General features: G+C 40.4%; 1 protein-coding gene across 1 annotated transcript; it reads right to left on the reverse strand.

Annotated features, from left to right (window-relative positions):
- Positions 1-8,336: 8,336 nt before the first annotated feature.
- dedd (death effector domain containing) lies at positions 8,337-17,327 on the reverse strand. Its single transcript, XM_080898560.1, has 5 exons — positions 17,037-17,327; positions 14,947-15,578; positions 12,651-12,755; positions 12,411-12,548; positions 8,337-10,978 (listed from the first exon to the last, which is right to left on the reverse strand). Exons 2-5 carry the CDS (start codon positions 15,509-15,511, stop codon positions 10,572-10,574), a joined length of 1,215 nt encoding a protein of 404 aa, XP_080754686.1. The 5' UTR covers positions 15,512-15,578; positions 17,037-17,327; the 3' UTR covers positions 8,337-10,571.
- Positions 17,328-18,634: the final 1,307 nt, after the last annotated feature.

Raw genomic sequence — 18,634 nt, forward strand, 5'->3', positions numbered from 1 at the left:
GTTGATTGCATTTTTTCTTTTCTTTTTTTTCTGTTAAACTTCCAATATGTGAAGTAAAGTTAAACTTGGTGCTACAGCCTAAGTTCACCTACTCAAATTACTCTTTAAATTGTTTTCTCAAATGAATTAGCATTCATTTATTCATACACATCCCTGGTATATTTTGATTAAAAAGACTTAATTTATCGTGTGACATTTGTTCACATGAATCATTTATGGTCTGAGGTGCGTATTCATGATGTTAGTATGGGTTTCTGCTCACATTTCCAAATTACTGTCCTACATGGCTTATAATGTGAACTGTGATTGCAAGATGTATGTAATTCTGATACAATGCCCTTTCTTTGTAAAGTAGTTTTGGGGCGTCTAGTTAAGTGATTTGTTCATATACTTTTCTTATACTTCATACGGGACTATTGAAACAAAATACTTTTAAAGAGGCTGTTTTATACTGTATGAGGCACATTGTTGAAAAATAATCTAATGGAGCTACGCTGTGTTTCGTCCAACCTGCCATCCAGCTGGGAGAAAAAAAACCACCAAATCACTTCCCACAGGTGCTCTATGTGGTGCCTTTACCCAGCTGGAAGCAGCCATCATTTGGTATTAGGGGGCACAAAGTGAAAATTACCCAACAACCTAAACTGCTGAAAAAACCCAGCTTGGATACTTGCATGCACATTTTAAAAGAATAAGGTTTTGAAATCTCCAGTATGAGCAATTTTACCCTGTACTTTGGAAAATGTTTGTTTTTCAGCATCAGGAAGGACATGATAGACACACAGTTAATAAACTGAAATTAATGCTTTAGTTTATAAACGTGTTGAAATGACTCACCAGAGCCAAATACTACAGAGCAGGATTTTGGCTTATCCAGGCAACTTTGGACAAACCTTACGGGTTAACCACGTAAGGAAGATGGTTTACTTCTTACCAGGTAAACTGCCATGATAATGTCAGATTAAAGATGAACAGATAAGGAAATCATTGTTAAATGACCAATCAGTTGAAGTTACAGTTCTTCCCAAATGTGCCAGCATCACTGCTTTTTCCTCCTCTATTTGTCTTATTAGTTTACTACACTCACCCCAATACCAATAAAATGTCATTTTAAGTCAACAATGTGTTCTTATATTTATCTAAATTTGAGAATTTGTCATATTAGCTGACTGCTGGGACAAATTTGTCTCAATTAGATTATGATTATACCCGTCTGAGTATTTCCTGTTCCCAGTAGGTGGCGCTCTCAGTATTGCATACAAACTGCATATCAGTCTGTTCAGGGCTGGACTCTCACCATGCCTGTGAAGTTTGGTGGAGATTGGACAAATGTGTCTTGGAGTTACAGCAGCTTTGTGCTTTAAGCTTAAAAAATTCATGTAACCTGTCACAGACCTCCAACTTGACGAAGGCTCTCATGTTATATGGTCATTTTCACTGAGTATTTCAAAAATAAATCCACAGCTCCTCCTAGACAATTTCAAAACCGAAGCCCCTGCTTGATCTGTGAGTCTGAATTTTGGCACCCACATGTAAGCTATCAAGATGTACAAAAAAGTTTCTTGGAGCCATGTGCAACAGGAATTTGTTAACATTTTGTGCCATTTTCATGTGTGCGAGGGCCCACCCATCGCTGCTTGCAGCTTTTATTGTTATTATTATCATTTCTGCAAATGAATTGGCTTTTTGAGGGCCTAAACATGTTCAAAAACTCGTGAAATTTTGCACACGTGTCAGGTCTGGTGAAAATTTGGTTTCAGACATGCGGTTGGGCAAAAATGCTCAGTATCACCTCCAACAAACATGAAAGATATTGAGCCCCTGGGCTGGGTATGACGTAGTGAGATCATTGACAAGGCTGGCTACGGATACCAACTACGGAACGGAGCAGTTGTCAGTCACCTTCTCTACATGGATGACATCAAGAGTGAACGAGACATTGATTCACTGATCCACACCACCACCACGGTCCAGGATGAGACAACAAACATCCACGATTACATCACGAAGATGGCCCCAACTGACCACGTGCTCAGTGAATACCTCAGGCAGCAGAAACCCAAGAAAGAGGAGGAACCATCATGGAAGGACAGGCCCCTGCACGGTATGTACCACGAGCAGATAGAGGAAGTGGCTGACATCCAGAAATCCTACCAGTGGCTGAACAAAGCTGGACTGAAATACAGCACAGAGGCACTAATCATGGCAGCACAGGAACAAGCTCTGAGTACAAGATCCATTGAGGCTGGGGTCTATCACACCGGGCAAGACCCCAGGTGCAGGCTGTGTAAAGATGCCCCAGAGACAATCCAGCACATAACAGCAGGGTGCAAGATGCTAGCAGGCAAGGCATACATGGAACGCCATAACCAAGTGGACGGCATAGTGTACAGGAACATCTGTGCTGAGTATAACCTGGAAGTCCCGAGGTCAAAATGGGAGACGCCCCCAAGGGTGGTGGAGAATGACCGAGCTAAGATCCTGTGGGACTTCCAGATACAGACGGACAAAATGGTGGTGGCTAACCAACCGGACATAGTGGTGGACAAGCAGAAGAACGTGGCTGTAGTGATAGATGTAGCGGTTCCCAATGACAGCAACATCAGGAAGAAGGAACACGAGAAGCTGGAGAAATACAAAGGTAAAGTAAAGAAAAGACTTAGCTAGCTGACCAGCATATACTGAAAATAGGATTTATGTAATGCTGAGCAGGTCATTTCTCTGAGTGTACTTCAAAACCAGCTCACCATAAAAAATCGGTTTCCTGCAGTTCAGAATTGTTGCCCACAGTTTTGTTTTGTTTTGTTTTTTCAAAAATAACCTCTGACAAGAGGTCTGCTCTGTTTCACTTCAGCATCAGGTAATGTTCAGATGTTGATTCATGGTTTTCTTCAGTTTTTGATCTCCTGCAGAATATTTTTAGGTTATCTGCTATAAAAAGCCAGGCCAGGAAAATCCTTCATGTTTTTCTGTGTTTTATCCTCAGTTACTTTGACACAAAGGCATCTGCTGTGACGCTCACACCTCTGATGAAGTCTCACAGTGTCAGCTTTGTTTTTATACATAGATATACAAATATGGATATGTACTGTAAATGATCAGAATTATAATATTTTTGACTGTCTGAGTAAAATTGAATTGACTTGAATCAGGACCCTGTGAATCAGAATCATATCAGTTAGTGAATACCCATCCCTTATATACATGAACACATTTACATGACTACAAACTTATTTAATGGAAAATTAAAATGCTCAAATTTGAAAGATTGTGAGTTATTTGGTTGGTTGTATGTATTAGCTGTTTAGTCAATAAAAATTTCGTTTTTTTGAGTTGAGGAGAATCAAATAATGCCTAACATTAATTGTACCAATGTTGTTGTGTACTTGGCACAGATTAAATTAAGACGTTTTAGTTTAAGAAGTTTTGAGCAAATGATATATTAGGTAGCAATTATAGGAATGTATGGTTTAGGATATAAAAAAGTACATTTATTGATTTACAGTGAAAAAAAGTGCCTGAAATTGGTCTTGTACAACAGGATCACCTGTTGAGAAAGAAAAAAGTAAATAGTAAATATTAAACATTATTGTGCAACATGCAAGATCGACAGCGCACAGTGTGCTTTGAGGTAGCAGTCAAAAAGGGTGTAGTTTGTGTGTGTGAGCACCCATGTGTACACCTGTGAGCATGAACGCACTTGTTTTTAAAAGGTTCCTTCATGTAATGATCTGCTAGAGGGTGTGGGGAGGCCACAGCCCCGTCCTCCAGGGCATGAAGCAGGTATGGAGGAGATCCAGGCTCCAGACATTCAGAGGCCCCCAGAACACGAGACCAAGGAAGACCAACAGAGGGGCAGCTGCGCCACCATCCCAGAAAGAGCTGAGGAGAGTCCCAGATGAGGGCTCACTCAGCAGCCGCGGCGCAGAAGCCAGGGGGAGTTGCAGTGACGTGCTCGTGAGCTCCGCCGGCAGCCAGCCGCGCCTGAGTGACCGAGCCCCAGGCCGAGAGGCCGAGGGCACCCCACCCCCGAAGTGGCCCGAGCGAGCCCCAGGCTCCAGGCCCCAACAAGCAGCCACCAAGGAGTGAGCCGGTGTGTACCTGGACGCCCATCCCTGGACACAAAGAACCACCAATGCACCGATGTCTGAGGGAGTCCGCCACTGGCAGGGGAAGTGGTGGTAGGGGGAGATAGGCCTCCAAACCTTGGAGGGCCTGAGATGTCCCTAGAGAGGTGGCATCTGATACCCAACCTGACATATAGACACAGACAAACAGGCACACACAGATACAGACATCCATTCCCACCCTCTGCTCTCATATGCACTTACTCCACACTCAACCAACGTGGAGACAGACATAGAGAGACACTGTACAGACAATCACACTCCCCAAGCGTACTCTAAGCCCCAGGTCTAGGTACCCTTGCCCCTGGAGGGGAAAACTGCACCCAGACCCAGGTGGTGCTACCCTTTTCCCTGCGGTGGGGAGAGGCAGACCGCCCTGACTCCGCAGCAGCAGGGAGGCCCCACACTCCAGACCCCAGTCGGACGGCCAACTCCTCCTCCTAGCCCCCCCGCTCCAGCAGGTCGCAGAGAATGGGGGTGTGAGAAGACTCCAAGCCTCCCTCCGCCCGCTCATATGTAGTGTTGATGCATGTGTGTTCTAAGGTGCCTTTAAAACCCAGGAGGGCATGGAGCTACCTGCCAGAGAGCAGCAGGGACGCGCATAGTCCCTCCTGCTAGCCCTCAATGTCTACATGTATTTAAAATTGAGAGGTGGGCAACGACACCAGGGGTGAGGTTGTACACCCTGATGGTCTTTTGTATTCCGTGTAGCGTGCCCACCCCCAAGGTCCTATATGTATGTGTTATGAGAGTGTGAGTAATGTGAATGTCTAAGTTGTGAGATAAAATTGAGGCACAGGCAGCCAGAAGGGGACAGACGGGGGGATGCCTCCCCTGCACCCTGGTGACACACCAGGCCCATCCGGACCGGGGCCCAGAACAGCAGCGCCGCCCGGCCCCACAGAGCCCGGGACAGCCCACCCGACCCCACCACTGAGAAAACTGCACCCACTCATCTTCCAGACTACACAAGACAATAGACGCCCAGACTAAGATCTTCCTCAGTCTGGGCGCCTCAGTCTATATATGCAAAATATCCATTAATAATACAGGAAATATGCTGTGAAAAAAAAATGAATTTTCCATTTTAGAGTTGAAGGAAGTGTTCCCTAAATAGAACAGAGAGTGTACTCTATATCTACAGGATTTTTTGTTTTACCATTTATGGAAAAGTCTGTTAACGTCTGGAAAAAAACAGAAAACGTCCTGGCAGAAAATTACCAGCACATTTTCTGTTTTTCTACGATGTAGTTACAGGTGATTTTGTGCTGAGAATCTGTACAGCTGGCTGTTTCCATTATCGCTCTCTGTGGAGGGGTGAATTTAACTGCTTCTGTTTCCCAAAGGCTCCCACCTTCGGCGTGGGCCAAAGGTAATTTTTTAAAAGTGATCTTGAGCAGTAGTTTTACAGGTTGTGTGTTTGTATCTTTAGTGTTTTATATTGGCTGCTTTTTCAGTCTATTTGAGTCCAAAGGATCAACCAATCTACACATAACAGTCAACTTAGCAAAGAACTCATTTGTACATGTAACTTCATATGTAGGCACTTTGTTACTAGCAGAAAGCTGCCTCAGAAAGTTGGCTGTGTTGAAGACTAAAGCTGCTCATACAAAATATTGACTTTCAAGGTCATTAGAATTGTGGAAAAACTGTTTTTGTCTTGTATACCATATAATTTTAATATACACTATATACCTTACTATACCATGTTATTAAAATGTGCACCCATTTCCCTAGCAAAAGCAAATAAACAGGTGGTTCAAGACTTTTGCACAACAGTTTCCAAGACTAAACATGTTTTTAAAAATTCCATGCTAGCTTAATTATAACTATCTTAAACCTAACATTAAAGGGTGCTGGCTGCCGCCACTCTTGTTCTACTTGTCACACAAACTTGTTTTTGAGAGTTTGTGCATTAGATGACAGTTTGTGTCCATCAGAAAAAAAAATCAAAACATGTATATGAGCTCTGGTGGGTAACTTAAGTCCAAACAGCAGACCACCACAGCCGTGCAGTGCTAGCCGAGCCAGTGAGGACCACCACAGCTTAAATGAAGACACTTTTTTCCAACTGAATGTCTTCTGGCTGCACATCTCCTCTCTCACATGCAGCTCCATTCCCTGTTTTTCAGCCTCCATGTCTGTATCCTGTGTGATAAAAGCATGAGTCACAAATGAATGAGCCTGATTTGTCCTGTAATATAGAATGCAGTTTTAATATCTTAGGCAATATAATTAATTTAAAAATTACATTGCAACAACACCATTCCCTTATGAACACACACACTGCACAATTGAGTTATATTGTGATGATGGAAAGAAACTGTCCATCAGATAAATTAAGCCTGCAAACAGTTGTCTGATAACCCTCTTTTGTCTGATCGATCCCTAATGACATTTAAATTTACAATAATGGATTACACAGCAGTGGGGAGTAGATTTAATCGCAGTACATGTCTTTCTGAAAGTGCTGCAACAGGTTTAAGGACATAATTCATCTACTGTTATCAATTTCAGTGCCAACAGAGCAGAGCAGCTCACTGAACTCCACTCCTACAGATGTTGATTATATTGTTAATAATTTTAGGATTATTAACACAACTCTGGATACTCTTGGTCCTCTGAAAATGAAAGCCTCAAATCAGAAGTTCTTGCCTCTCCAGTGTAACTTTCAAACATGCACGTTAAAGCAGATCACTTGTAAGCTGTAGAGGAAATGGCATCTCACTAGAAGTTACCATTTAGCCTGGAAAAAGAATTCGCTGCTGTATAAAAAAAAAAGCCATTGGTAAAGCTAGAACATCTTGCTTTTGATGATTGATTGAAGAAAATAAGAACTACTATGGGTATGCTGTTGAAAAATCAATGATGGGATGGCATGTTGCTGCAGGATGCTGTGGTAGCCATGCTGGTTCAGTGTGCCTTCAATTTTGAATAAATCTCCAACAGTGTCACCAGCAAAGCCCCCTGACACCCTCACACCTCCTGCATGCTTCACAGTAAGAATCATGAATGTAGAGACCATCATTCACCTTTTCTGCGTCACACAAAGACAAAGACTTATCAGACTAAAGCACAGATGTCCACTGGTCTAATGTCCATTCCGTGTTTTTATTGGCCCAAACAAATCTCTTCTGCTTGTTGCTTTTCCTCAGTCGTGGTTTCTCAGCAGCTATTTGACCATAAAGGCCTGATTCACACAGTCTCCTCTGAACATGTAGAGATGTGTCTGCTACTGGAGCTCTGTCTAAAAGATGACATATTAAGAATTATTTATCATTTTTTTCTTTGCTACATAATTCCATATATCTTGCTTCATATATTTGATGTCTTCGGTATCTACAATGTAGAAAGTAGTCAAAATAAAGAAAACCCTTTAAATCAGAAAGTGTGTCCAAACGTTGGACTGGTTGTGATACCAGAGCAATAGAAGCCAGGTCAATAAACTACATGTTCTCCAATGAACCATCCCAGGTGTACTCTCAGTGGCAGGGGACGATATGAGAACAGCCCCACCAAGGCTGGAGATGCAGAAATACTGGAAGAGCATAATGGGCTGAAGGACACAACACATAACAACAATGTTCAAAACTCTCAAGCATGAAGAGTAGAAAAGTACATATAAGAACCAGAACAATTTGCCATTTAGTAACAGAAGGCAGACATTGAAGGTAGCTACATGTACCTTGGAATCCCACGAGCAAACAGGAGCCATGAACCATGAGGAATAGTGGTAGAAGTGGACAGGCAGAGGAAGATGGCTGTAGCTCAAGAATAACCAAGGGCTGAGACAGGAGCTTGAGAAGATGGGGAGGGTGAAGGCAACAGTAGTCCCTGTGGTAATCAGATTACTTGGGGCAGTGACCGCCAAACTGGGTGAGTGGTTCAAGCAGATTCAGGGAACGACATCCGAGATCTCTGTCCAGAAGAATGCAGTCCTATGAACAGCAAAATTATTGCACAAGACCCTCAAACTCCCAGGCCTCTAATACAGGACCCATGATCGAAGGATAAAGAGCGCCTTCAGGGGTGAGTTTGGATTATTCTTTTTTTTTTTTTTTGTAATATTTGCAGTGCCACGTAAAATCAAAACTTTCTACAGGCCTATTTTCTGAAAGAAATGCAAAACTGAAGTAAGAAAATGTGACCCACAAAAATATTTACAAAATGGTTACATTGTGACTTGAGACACTGACACCATAACAGGTTGCATGCAATTTAATGTAAAAGCTGGATTTAACAACTACCATAAAATACAGTCAACATACACCTACCTATTTCCTAGATACGAACTTTTAACCTTAACATGAAATTCCACTGGATAAAAATATAAAATGTATGCCTCTTCTATATCATTCACAGTGGCCTGTCAAACTTGCATGTTCTGATATGTCCCAAAAGATGCCATTATGGCCAACACAATACGGGGCTTTTATTTCTTTCTTTCCTAGGATCAAAAATCATAATAAAAACACACGGAATTTTTATAAGGTTACATAAAACCAAATGCTAAATTCAGGTCACCATTTAACTAACTGATGAGAAGCTAGACAAGATTCAGTTACATTTTTAACACAAGTAAAATTTCATTACAACATTTGACAAAAAAAAAAATGCATATCTGTAATGCATTAAGAGAAAATATTAAGCTGGAAAGTGAACAACTGCATTAAAAACATAGTTTGCTGATTACACAGTACACATTTGCTTCTCTTGAGTACTGGCCTGTTCATGTCGTAGGAGATTTTAGGGTAGGCATACAGAAAAACAAAGGAAAATGTAAAATAGCAGAATTACAGATTGATGTTCCAGGTAACAGTACGCACTGAAATGATATTCAGCCTCCGATCTACTTCATCCTCGATATACTGCTATTACACATTTTCTAACTGAGCTTGCATTGGCCTGACATCAATGTCAATTAGTCATTTATCCTGATGAATTGCATCCAAAAAGATGATTCTGCATATCAACATTTGATGGTGAACACTAACATTAACATTACATGTCACTGCAAGAAATAGGGCCTACTTTGCAAAGTAGTAAAGTATAGTTTGGCGTGATGAAAGGGCATGTATATGTCAGACATTGATACATTCTTAGTCCTGTCTTACACTTGGATTTATTAAACATAACAAGTGGTTATAATTTTAGGGGCGGGGGGCCACATGTGGTTTTCACAGGCACCCATCCATTATTAGTTTCATGTTACACTGTGAAAGCCTCCTACTAGAAGCATATAATTGTGCAACTTAAATTGTGGAGGATCAACATGCTTTACATCTTGCTATTATATTATTTTGGCTTCTACAGTGCTATTTTTTTACGCTTTATTTTCTGTTTGAAAGTTACCATACCTGTGACAACTGCTTTTTAAGGGATGGGATGAAATGAGATGTGATGTTATTTCAACACCTCCTGTAGCACTATTAGAGGAGACAAGTTTAACTACATGCTCATGTTGTATCCATAGAAGAGATTGCTCTTTATACCAATTCTAAAGCTAAAGCTAGATGAGAGATTTGTAACCAATCACAGACAATCACTGACTCTCTGTCACCCACATCACTTTGGTCTGGCATCTTGCTTCCTGCACCTACTGACGTGACTGCACATACTGGTGTGAATTTCCCTGCTGTTTTGCAGATTTGTGTTTAGTGTCATTATAAAATTTATTCAACATCAGTCTTGCTTCATAATTAACACAGCAAGTAGGTACAGGGTGACAAAGGAACTGACACACTTTCAAATCCATACATATTAAGAACACCACAAAAGTCCATTTCTCACTGGAAATAATTGAACACATTAGAATTATTCTCTTACATTGTTTCCATAAACTGGCAGTGACTTTACAATTGAATTTGAATTCACAGCTGTTGGCAGACAGAATGTGTTAAAGAATGCCAGGCACAGTAAAGGTGACAGGGAAAGAGAAGCTTGATCCTTGCAAAAGTGTTCACAGAACATTCTCTCGTTGGGTATGCCAAACAATTCTACCTGGAAAAACCTGGGGAAAAAACCACAAAACAAGTCTAAAAATAAGTACATCTCCCACTGGGAGTAACTTGTGAGAATTAAGTGTTTCCTGCATTCAAAATAACTTCACCTTAAAACAGGATTGAACAGTATCTTTAGGTTAAAAGTTTTAAATGAGCTGAGCTAACATACCACAAACAAGAAATTGGTTAAATTCAATGCACTTGTTTGATTCCATCCTTGAAGAAAATGAACAATAATACCAACTTGTTTGCATCACCCCTTTGTTTTTGCCAACACAGTTCCATTTCTCTGTACATGCTATGGAAAGGGATGCCAAGTAGATAACATATGAACTTAGTTCTCAAATATTTAATGGGGTTGGCTGGAAGTTCTTCAGTTCCTTTCAGGCACCTTAAACAACAATCACATCTCACTCTACTCCCTACCACCTGGAGAATGTTTCTAAGATACAGAGTCTTTGTTACCCACTGCTGAGCTCCCTCCACTTGTGACCAAATTACGGAGCAGTTTGCGTCGACCAGCTTGGTAGTCCTCCTCATCAACATTGACTAACAGTTTTATAGCCTCGTGGCCTACAGCCTGTTTTAGGGAATCTGTGATAAAGACCCCTTTGAGGGCCTCTAACAATGATCCATTGATGTAGTCCCTCCAAAAGGCATCCAAGTAGGTGAGCTCAGAAAATTTGATGTCACAGATGATGGAGCCCAAGTCTCGCGATTTTAGGATAGTGTTGGCCTGGTTGAAGCGCTCAAATTGCCGCTCCACTGCCTCTTGCTTGTTGGAGAAGACGTTGCCCTGAAGTGCAGATTCATGCTGGCAGTACTCAGCACGAACTCGTAGACGAATATCTGAAAGGATTGAACAAAAACACAAAAAACAAGAGACTGTCAAAGTATTCTGGGCAACTTCTTTGTCATTAATTGTCTTGTAAATGTTGTACAAGATAATGATTATTTCAATCATTACAGTGTTAAAACAAACAAACAACAGAAGATATGCTTCAAACTCACACATCGCTTCTATACTATACCCTTCCTGATATTCCAAATAAAGCAACACTCCTAAAAGCAGCAGTCATATCAACTACAAATTACCACATGCTTTTTTCTGTTCAGTGCAATTTGCAGTAAATTGAGAGCTACAGAGCTCATAAACCACATGTGTAGTTTATTTAGGGGCGATCGTGGCTCAAGAGTTGGGAGTTCGCCTTGTAATCGGAAGGTTGCCGGTTCGAGCCCGGCTCGGACAGTCTCGGTCGTTGTGTCCTTGGGCAAGACACTTCACCCGTTGCCTACAGGTGGTGGTCAGAGGGCCCGGTGGCGCCAGTGTCCAGCAGCCTCGCCTCTATCAGTGCGCCCCAGGGTGGCTGCGGCTACAATGTAGCTTGCCATCACCAGTGTGTGAATGTGTGTGTGAATGGGTGGATGACTGGATCTGTAAAGCGCTTTGGGGTCCTTAGGGACTAGTAAAGCACTATATAAATACAGGCCATTTACCATTTAAATATATCCCACCCAAAATGTTAAGTTCTGAAAGGCAATAATAAGCAACAAGGCTAGATTAAAAAACAAAAGGTAGTTCGAGACCATGACTTTCATTGCAAAACTAATTGCACTGCTTTAGTTAATACAAAAGACTGCTTTGTTTCTACTCTTTTATCTCTTTGAACTGCGTGTGGACATTAAAGGTGAATCTTTGGATTGATTTAAAGTCAAACTAACAGAAGTTTCTCTGTTAAAATTTGCCTTTGCCCTCTTGCGGTGTACCTCAAGGGTCCTCTATTTTGTGTACCTCTATTTTGGGCCCATTAGGTTTGCTTTGAGGAAACATAATCTGTCTTTTCATCGTTTTGCTGATGAGATCCAGATTTATAATCATATGATATTCACTGCGGTTCTTGTTAAACTGCCTTAAAAACCTAATGAATTGGTTAAAGCAATACTTTTCGTCATTTTCATTAATGAAAGCAAAACAGAAATTGTTATATTTGGTGTGCTAACCAGCTGATAGACTGTGCTGCCTCTTTTGGCTACTTGAATCTGATAAAAACTTGAGTGGGACTATTGACAGCTCTTTCAACTTTGGAGAATGAATATATATTTGTAAAAAAACCCAAAACAAAACGATGCAGGGCTGTGATTGGATATGTTTGGTGTATGTGTGCACACACACACACACACATAAGATAGTAGAATAGAAACACTGATATTTCACTTTGTGGGACTAATAAAGGTATAACAAATCAAATCAGATAACGCAGTATATGCAGTTTCTTCTTACCGCATGTTTGCTTCTCTCTGCAGTCAGCCGAAGAGTGAATTCTCTTCCGTTTGCGGTTTGGTACAGGAGGAGTTGGCTTTGTTTGTGTAGGACCCACGTGTGGTGCTGATGGGGAACAACAAATGACTGGCTGGGGACCTAGAAAACAACATTATTTTTATTATGTTTTTTAGTCATCTGAATCGTACTACAAAATGTGAATAGGAAGACATAAGCGTGCACTCAGATGTCAGAACCCACCTGTTCTTCTGTACGGTACAGTGTCTTTGTTCTGTACTCTTCCTCTTGGTAATATATATCGTACTGATGTCTCTTCCAGGTATTTATCAACAGGGTCTGGGCACACTGAAAAGAAATGATTTCTGATATTATTTTATTTCAAAAGCTAATGTGTGTGTGAATGACTGGTTGTGTAAAGCGCTTTGGGGTCCTAGTAGTAGTAAAGCGCTATACAAATACAGGCCATTTACCATTTAATCCTCTTCAAACTACAGGAATCAGTCACACATAATGCAAAGATGACATGCAGCAATCAACATTTATGTAAAGAACGGATTAAATTAGCTTTATATGTATCATTTTAATGTTTGCATTAAGACAATACACAAATAAGGTGACGGTTCTAGAATGATGTCTTTACTCCAAGCAACATGGTTATAAACAAAGGCTTTGAATGAAAATGGAACAGAATTAAATTTTTAAAAAAAATCATGTTAAAAAAATGTAAAAAGTAAAAAGGCTTGAAATTCATGTTAGTGAGCCGGTGACACTGGATGATATTTCTGACTGCTGGATTGTTTTGTTTTTTAAAGCTAGAGCTTAAATTACAGCATTGGGTATTACTGTTTAACATTACTGCATTTACTGTATATTGTCTCCTTAACTTCTTCTCCCCATGGTGTCTATTGTGCTGGCAGAGGAAAGCAAAGAGAAAGATGATATTTGCAACAGAAAAAAAGAAAAAAAATAATCAGAAACTAGCATTATTAGTTAGTTCACATCCCATTTTATCTTAGGATGATATGGTATACCTCATAGTACCATATCACCCCAACAGGACGCGTCCTCAGACTGCTGGTTTACTTGTGTCACCGGGGTATTTAAAAGTAGAATGGGAGGCGGTGCCTTCAGCTTTCAGGGCCCTCTTCTGTGGTTTGGATTTGTGAAACAGACACCCTCTTCTACTTTTAAGGTTAGACTTAAAAATTTCCTTTTGATAAACTATATAGAGCTAGGGCTGTGCAATATTACCAAAAGTAATTTCTTATCCCGATAATGATGTATTATAACAAAATTCTGTGCATTTTCTGTAAATTCAGTGAACAGCTTATTTAATCACCACATCAAAAATACCATTTATTTTTTACACTTATATTAAACAATCAAAATGAAGTAAAGACTGGGCCTTAAGTAGCATTATCCCACAGTAAAACCCACTAGATGACGCACACAGTCACACAAGCGCTTCCCTGAGGCCTCTGGCTGTCATTACTGCTCCTGTGTGGTCGTCAGGCAAACATCCTGTCTCCAAACATCGACTGCAGTGTCAGTCTTGGATTAAGTGCACCGTTAAGCTAACACGGGGTGAGTTGCAGATGGCTGCCCCTACCAGAGCCTGGTTCTGCTAGCGGTTACTTCCTGTTTAGGGGGAGTTTTTCCTTATCACCATCACAAAGTGCTTGCTCATGGGAGGTCATCTAATTGTTGTGGTTTTTCTGTTTAATTGTATGGTCTTTACCTTACAATACAAACACTGTGAGGCAACTATTGTTGTGACTTGGTGCTATATAACTTACTGAAGTGAACTGGTCTGCAACAATGCTTAAGTTATATGTCAAAGTAACATCCAGAAGACCTAAAGTTTCCCAGCAGAACATTACCCAAACATCACACTGCCTCTGCCAGCTTGCCTTCTTACCATAGTGCATCCTGGTGCCAGGTGGTCCCCAGTTTAGTGATGGAGATGCACATGTGATGTAAAAAAAAATTGCAATTCATCAGACTAGGCACAGCTTTCCATTCCTCCATGGTCCAATGTTGACGCTTACTTGGCCACTGTTGGTACTTTTAGCAGTGGACGAGACCAGCATGGGCACCCTGACTGGCCTGCAGCTATGCAGCCCCATATGCAACAAGTTGTGATGTACTGTGTATTCTGACACATTTCTATCAAAACCAGCGTCCACTTTTTTTTTTGTTTAGCTACAGTACCTTGTCTGTTGGATCTGACCACATGGGCAAGCCTTCATTTTCCACATGCATCAGTGAGCCTTGGCTGCCCATGACCCGGTCAATAGTTTACAACTGTTTCTTCCTTGGATCACTTTTGATAGATACTACCTACTGCAGACTGGGGCACTGAGATGTCCCAATCCAGTTGTCTACCTATGACAATTTGGCCCTCGTCAACCTAACTAAAATCCATTTTTCCAGTTTTTCCTGCTTCACACCACTCTAATGTAAATTCCTGCATGAATGTGCAACTTATTTTTGTAGTCATTTATAGGACAACATGGAATTGGTTAGATTAACTCACCGGCCTGCCGTTTCCTGAGTGTGACATAAGGCAAAAGGTCATGGCGGGTGATAATCCTTAGAAGCTGCAGCACGTGTCTGAAGTTTGTCTCATCACAGCGACCCTGGCGCTCTAACGCCAGCAGAAAATCTCTTCCACTCCTGATGCCACCTCGCTCATACTCGTCAATCACATCAACAAACAGGAATGACAGTACCCTTACATCCCGATGTGTTAGCTGGGCTCCAACTATGTCAAACATACGGTGGAGTGAGTACAGCCCATGGGAGTTATCCACTGCTTCCTCGGGCCATGGTTCAAAGCCCCCATCTCTTCTGGTCAAGCTAGAGTTGGTGGAGGAAACAGAAACATTCCTGTTGACCAACTCCCCAGTAGTGGCTAAAGCACCAGGGCAGCCTGGCCTGCCTGTCAGAGGCCTATGTTCAAGAAGCCCAGCATTTGCACTGCTCTGACTCGACTCCAGCTGATTCGGGTGAATGTGAGGTCGGATCTGCTGAGCATTGGAGTTCTGAGCAAGCTGGGGAGGTATAAGAGCATTAGGGAGTTGAGGTTGTTGTGATGTCATCTCAGGGGCCAATGGTGACGAGGGATGCGAGAATCCCTGCAACTCCTCCTTCCAATCAATTGATGAACTACAAATAAGGAAAGGAACAAAGACATAAATTTTCAAGCACTTCTGATAAAGCTTACCGTTAGTGAACATAAACATGAATAACCAAACGTTAACATGATACAAACAAACAAATAGGATCACTCACATCTTACTTTTGGGAAGGCATTTCATAATTACAGTCACGGGTGGAAATTAAAATTTATCAGCCACTCAAGCATTTAACCTGCCACTATCTTGCTTTTTTGTGTGTAAAAAAAAAAAAAAAAAGAAGCCTGGTGCTTCGTGGACCACGCCGTTGCTTTTTTATAACCATTCCCTTTTTATAACCATTCCCTTGTTTCCGGGTTTCAAAAAATGGCGGTTTTAATTTTCACGAACGAGACCGAGTGACGCTACTGACCAGCAGCCGTCTCATACCGCTACCTGGGCTGCAGCAGATATCTTGCGCTTAAACTGTATAATATATAATCTACATTTATTTCCTCTCCTAATATTTTACACTACAGTTCATTCTTCATTTACAAAATATGTGCTTTGCTAACCCCTGTGATTGCATATTCTGTAAACATCAACTCTTTGTGGGTGCGGACAAGATAAGAAAGTTTAACTTTTATACTTTTACAAAAAGTTGAATTATTTAGATGCCAGATGTTGGGTTGTTTGTTCTTCCCTTTCTTTATTAGAGGTTTCATACATTTTTAATGTCACAGACGCCTTCATTTACATCTGATGTTCACTTTTCCTCACTTATACAATCAAGCAATCCACTAGGTGAGATAATGTGAGATGAAAATTTCTAAACCAAAGCAAGGAAAAGGGTTTCTGACAGAGTATATCATACCCTAAAAATACCTAAAATAAAAATACTTTAATGACAATTACATTCCATACTGCATTCTGGGAACATTCAGACTGAATGCAAGTAAAATATCAATATAAATGGCCGTTACATCACGGTCCCAATGCCTGCGAAAACAACAAGCATTATAAATCACTAGTCAAATACGAAAATGTCTGCTTATGTTGTGGCGACTGTAATTCAAAGTCTTGTTAGCATTTATATAAATTCACGAGCCCAACTCACTTGAATAGTTTCTAAAATAAAATAAACAAGAACCACTTCCATCTGAGCAGCAAACCACAAAACAGGTTAACAGCTAGCCACGTACCAAACGGAAGTTAGCTAGAAAGCTAACTACATTTAAATAGATTTAAAGAAACTGCAGTTTGTTTGTTTTTCGTATGATTGCCACATCCCTGTTATTGTTCTCTAGCTTAATAACCACTAATATGTAAAGATTACGCAATACAATGCTACACCGATCTTTATGAATTACGTTATTTGTTGTGACTCCTCATCGATTTAGTCATGATTTCATGTAAGCTGTAACGTCACCTACCTACAGTAATAAGATCAGTAAAAAAATTACAACGAAACAAAAGATATACATAATTATCAAAGATACATTTATGTTACCTTTAATGTGTCCTGATGAGTCCGAAGCTATCAAACTTCAGTAGGCAGCTAACGGTAAGTTAGCTTCTCGGGATGTAATAGCAACGCTTCTTTGAAGGTAGAAACCAAGTTTAGCTACGTTTAATGTTTTGGTCAACTGCACGATATTTGTTAAAGACATAGGTTCCCACCCTATTAACATGCGGCACTGCTGCTTTCAGGGTGAGTTTCAGATACGAGTTCGTTTAATGGTTTTGGTCTTCAGCCTGACACCGTGGGAAAATAAGGAAACAATTTTCAGTCTTCAGCTAAAATGAAAGAACTTCCAGTTCAATGATCAGTTCAGTTCCGGTGTTCGGGGTACTCAAATTAGCCACTCGCTTTGTGAAAACCCCTTGGTAGTACACAGACGCGCTTGTGTCTGTAGTTCAATATAATATTATCTATGAGTTTTTGTGCAACCTCATGACTGGATAGCTTATTAAAATGTAACATGGACGGTCTGTGTCAGTGGTTAACCTTATTCTTGTACGGATTCTCCTGTGGTATTTGGTGATACTAGTTCATATCACCAAATCTGCTTCTGTCAAGATACGTGTATATATATATATATATATATATATATATATATATATATATATATATGTGTGTGTGTGTGTGTGTGTGTGTGTGTGTGTGTGTGTGTGTTTATACGTGTTTATTTTCTTCTGCAAATTAGCAAATCTAAATATAGTTTTACTTGAACATGTGAAAATATTTTTTTGAGATGTATACGTTTTTGTTGTTCAAATTTAGATGATGAGGATGTAAACCTGGGGGGGTAGGGCTAAGTAAGTATATACTTCTGCCTACTCCTTTTCAAACAACTGTATGGAATGATTTTATGAAACGTTGGTGAATGTATATGTTTGAAATAAAAAAAGAACAGAACTGAACATAAATATATTTATTAGTTTGTGTTGTCAAACAAAACCTAACATTCAACCGCTGAAATAACAGCAGGCAGTATTTTGTTCTTTATTAGAGAACAAAATCTGTTCTCTAATAAAGTTGGGATTCTAAGTGACATTTACTGTTTGTCGTGTGAGGGTTACTAAGTAAGATCAGATTTTTTTTTACCTGAGATGTCAGGTAACGTTGCCCACATGTGACCAAAAGTAATTTTTTCATGTTCTTCGATACTGGAATATTTGTGTCGCTAGTTTAGTAAATTAGGATAAAACTAGAGATGGGAAGCTCCAAGAAGACATTTCGACATCCCGAAGTGCAGATGTTTCGAAACACTGCTCCAAAACGTGGTCCACAACACCGAGATCACGTGACCACGACAAACCCAGGTTTTGGTACCCCAGTTTCGACTGGTGGCGTACCATACCCAGTCTTTTGGACTGAGGCTTGTAATTATTGACTTCATATTTTTGATACTACCGTTTCAATTATATGCGCAATAATACCGTCTCTGTCATTATTATTTTTGCTGTGGATTGTGAAGACTAGACTATCCAATCTCTTAAACACTGGAATCTAAAGGATAATGAAATAAACATTATATAGATCTATAAATAATATATAAATAGCTTATTTTAATGATTACTGGAGAGAAAGCGAGAGACAGAGGC

Source organism: Rhamphochromis sp. 'chilingali', assembly GCF_963969265.1.
Source record: "Rhamphochromis sp. 'chilingali' genome assembly, chromosome: 12".
NCBI lineage: Eukaryota > Metazoa > Chordata > Actinopteri > Cichliformes > Cichlidae > Rhamphochromis > Rhamphochromis sp. 'chilingali'.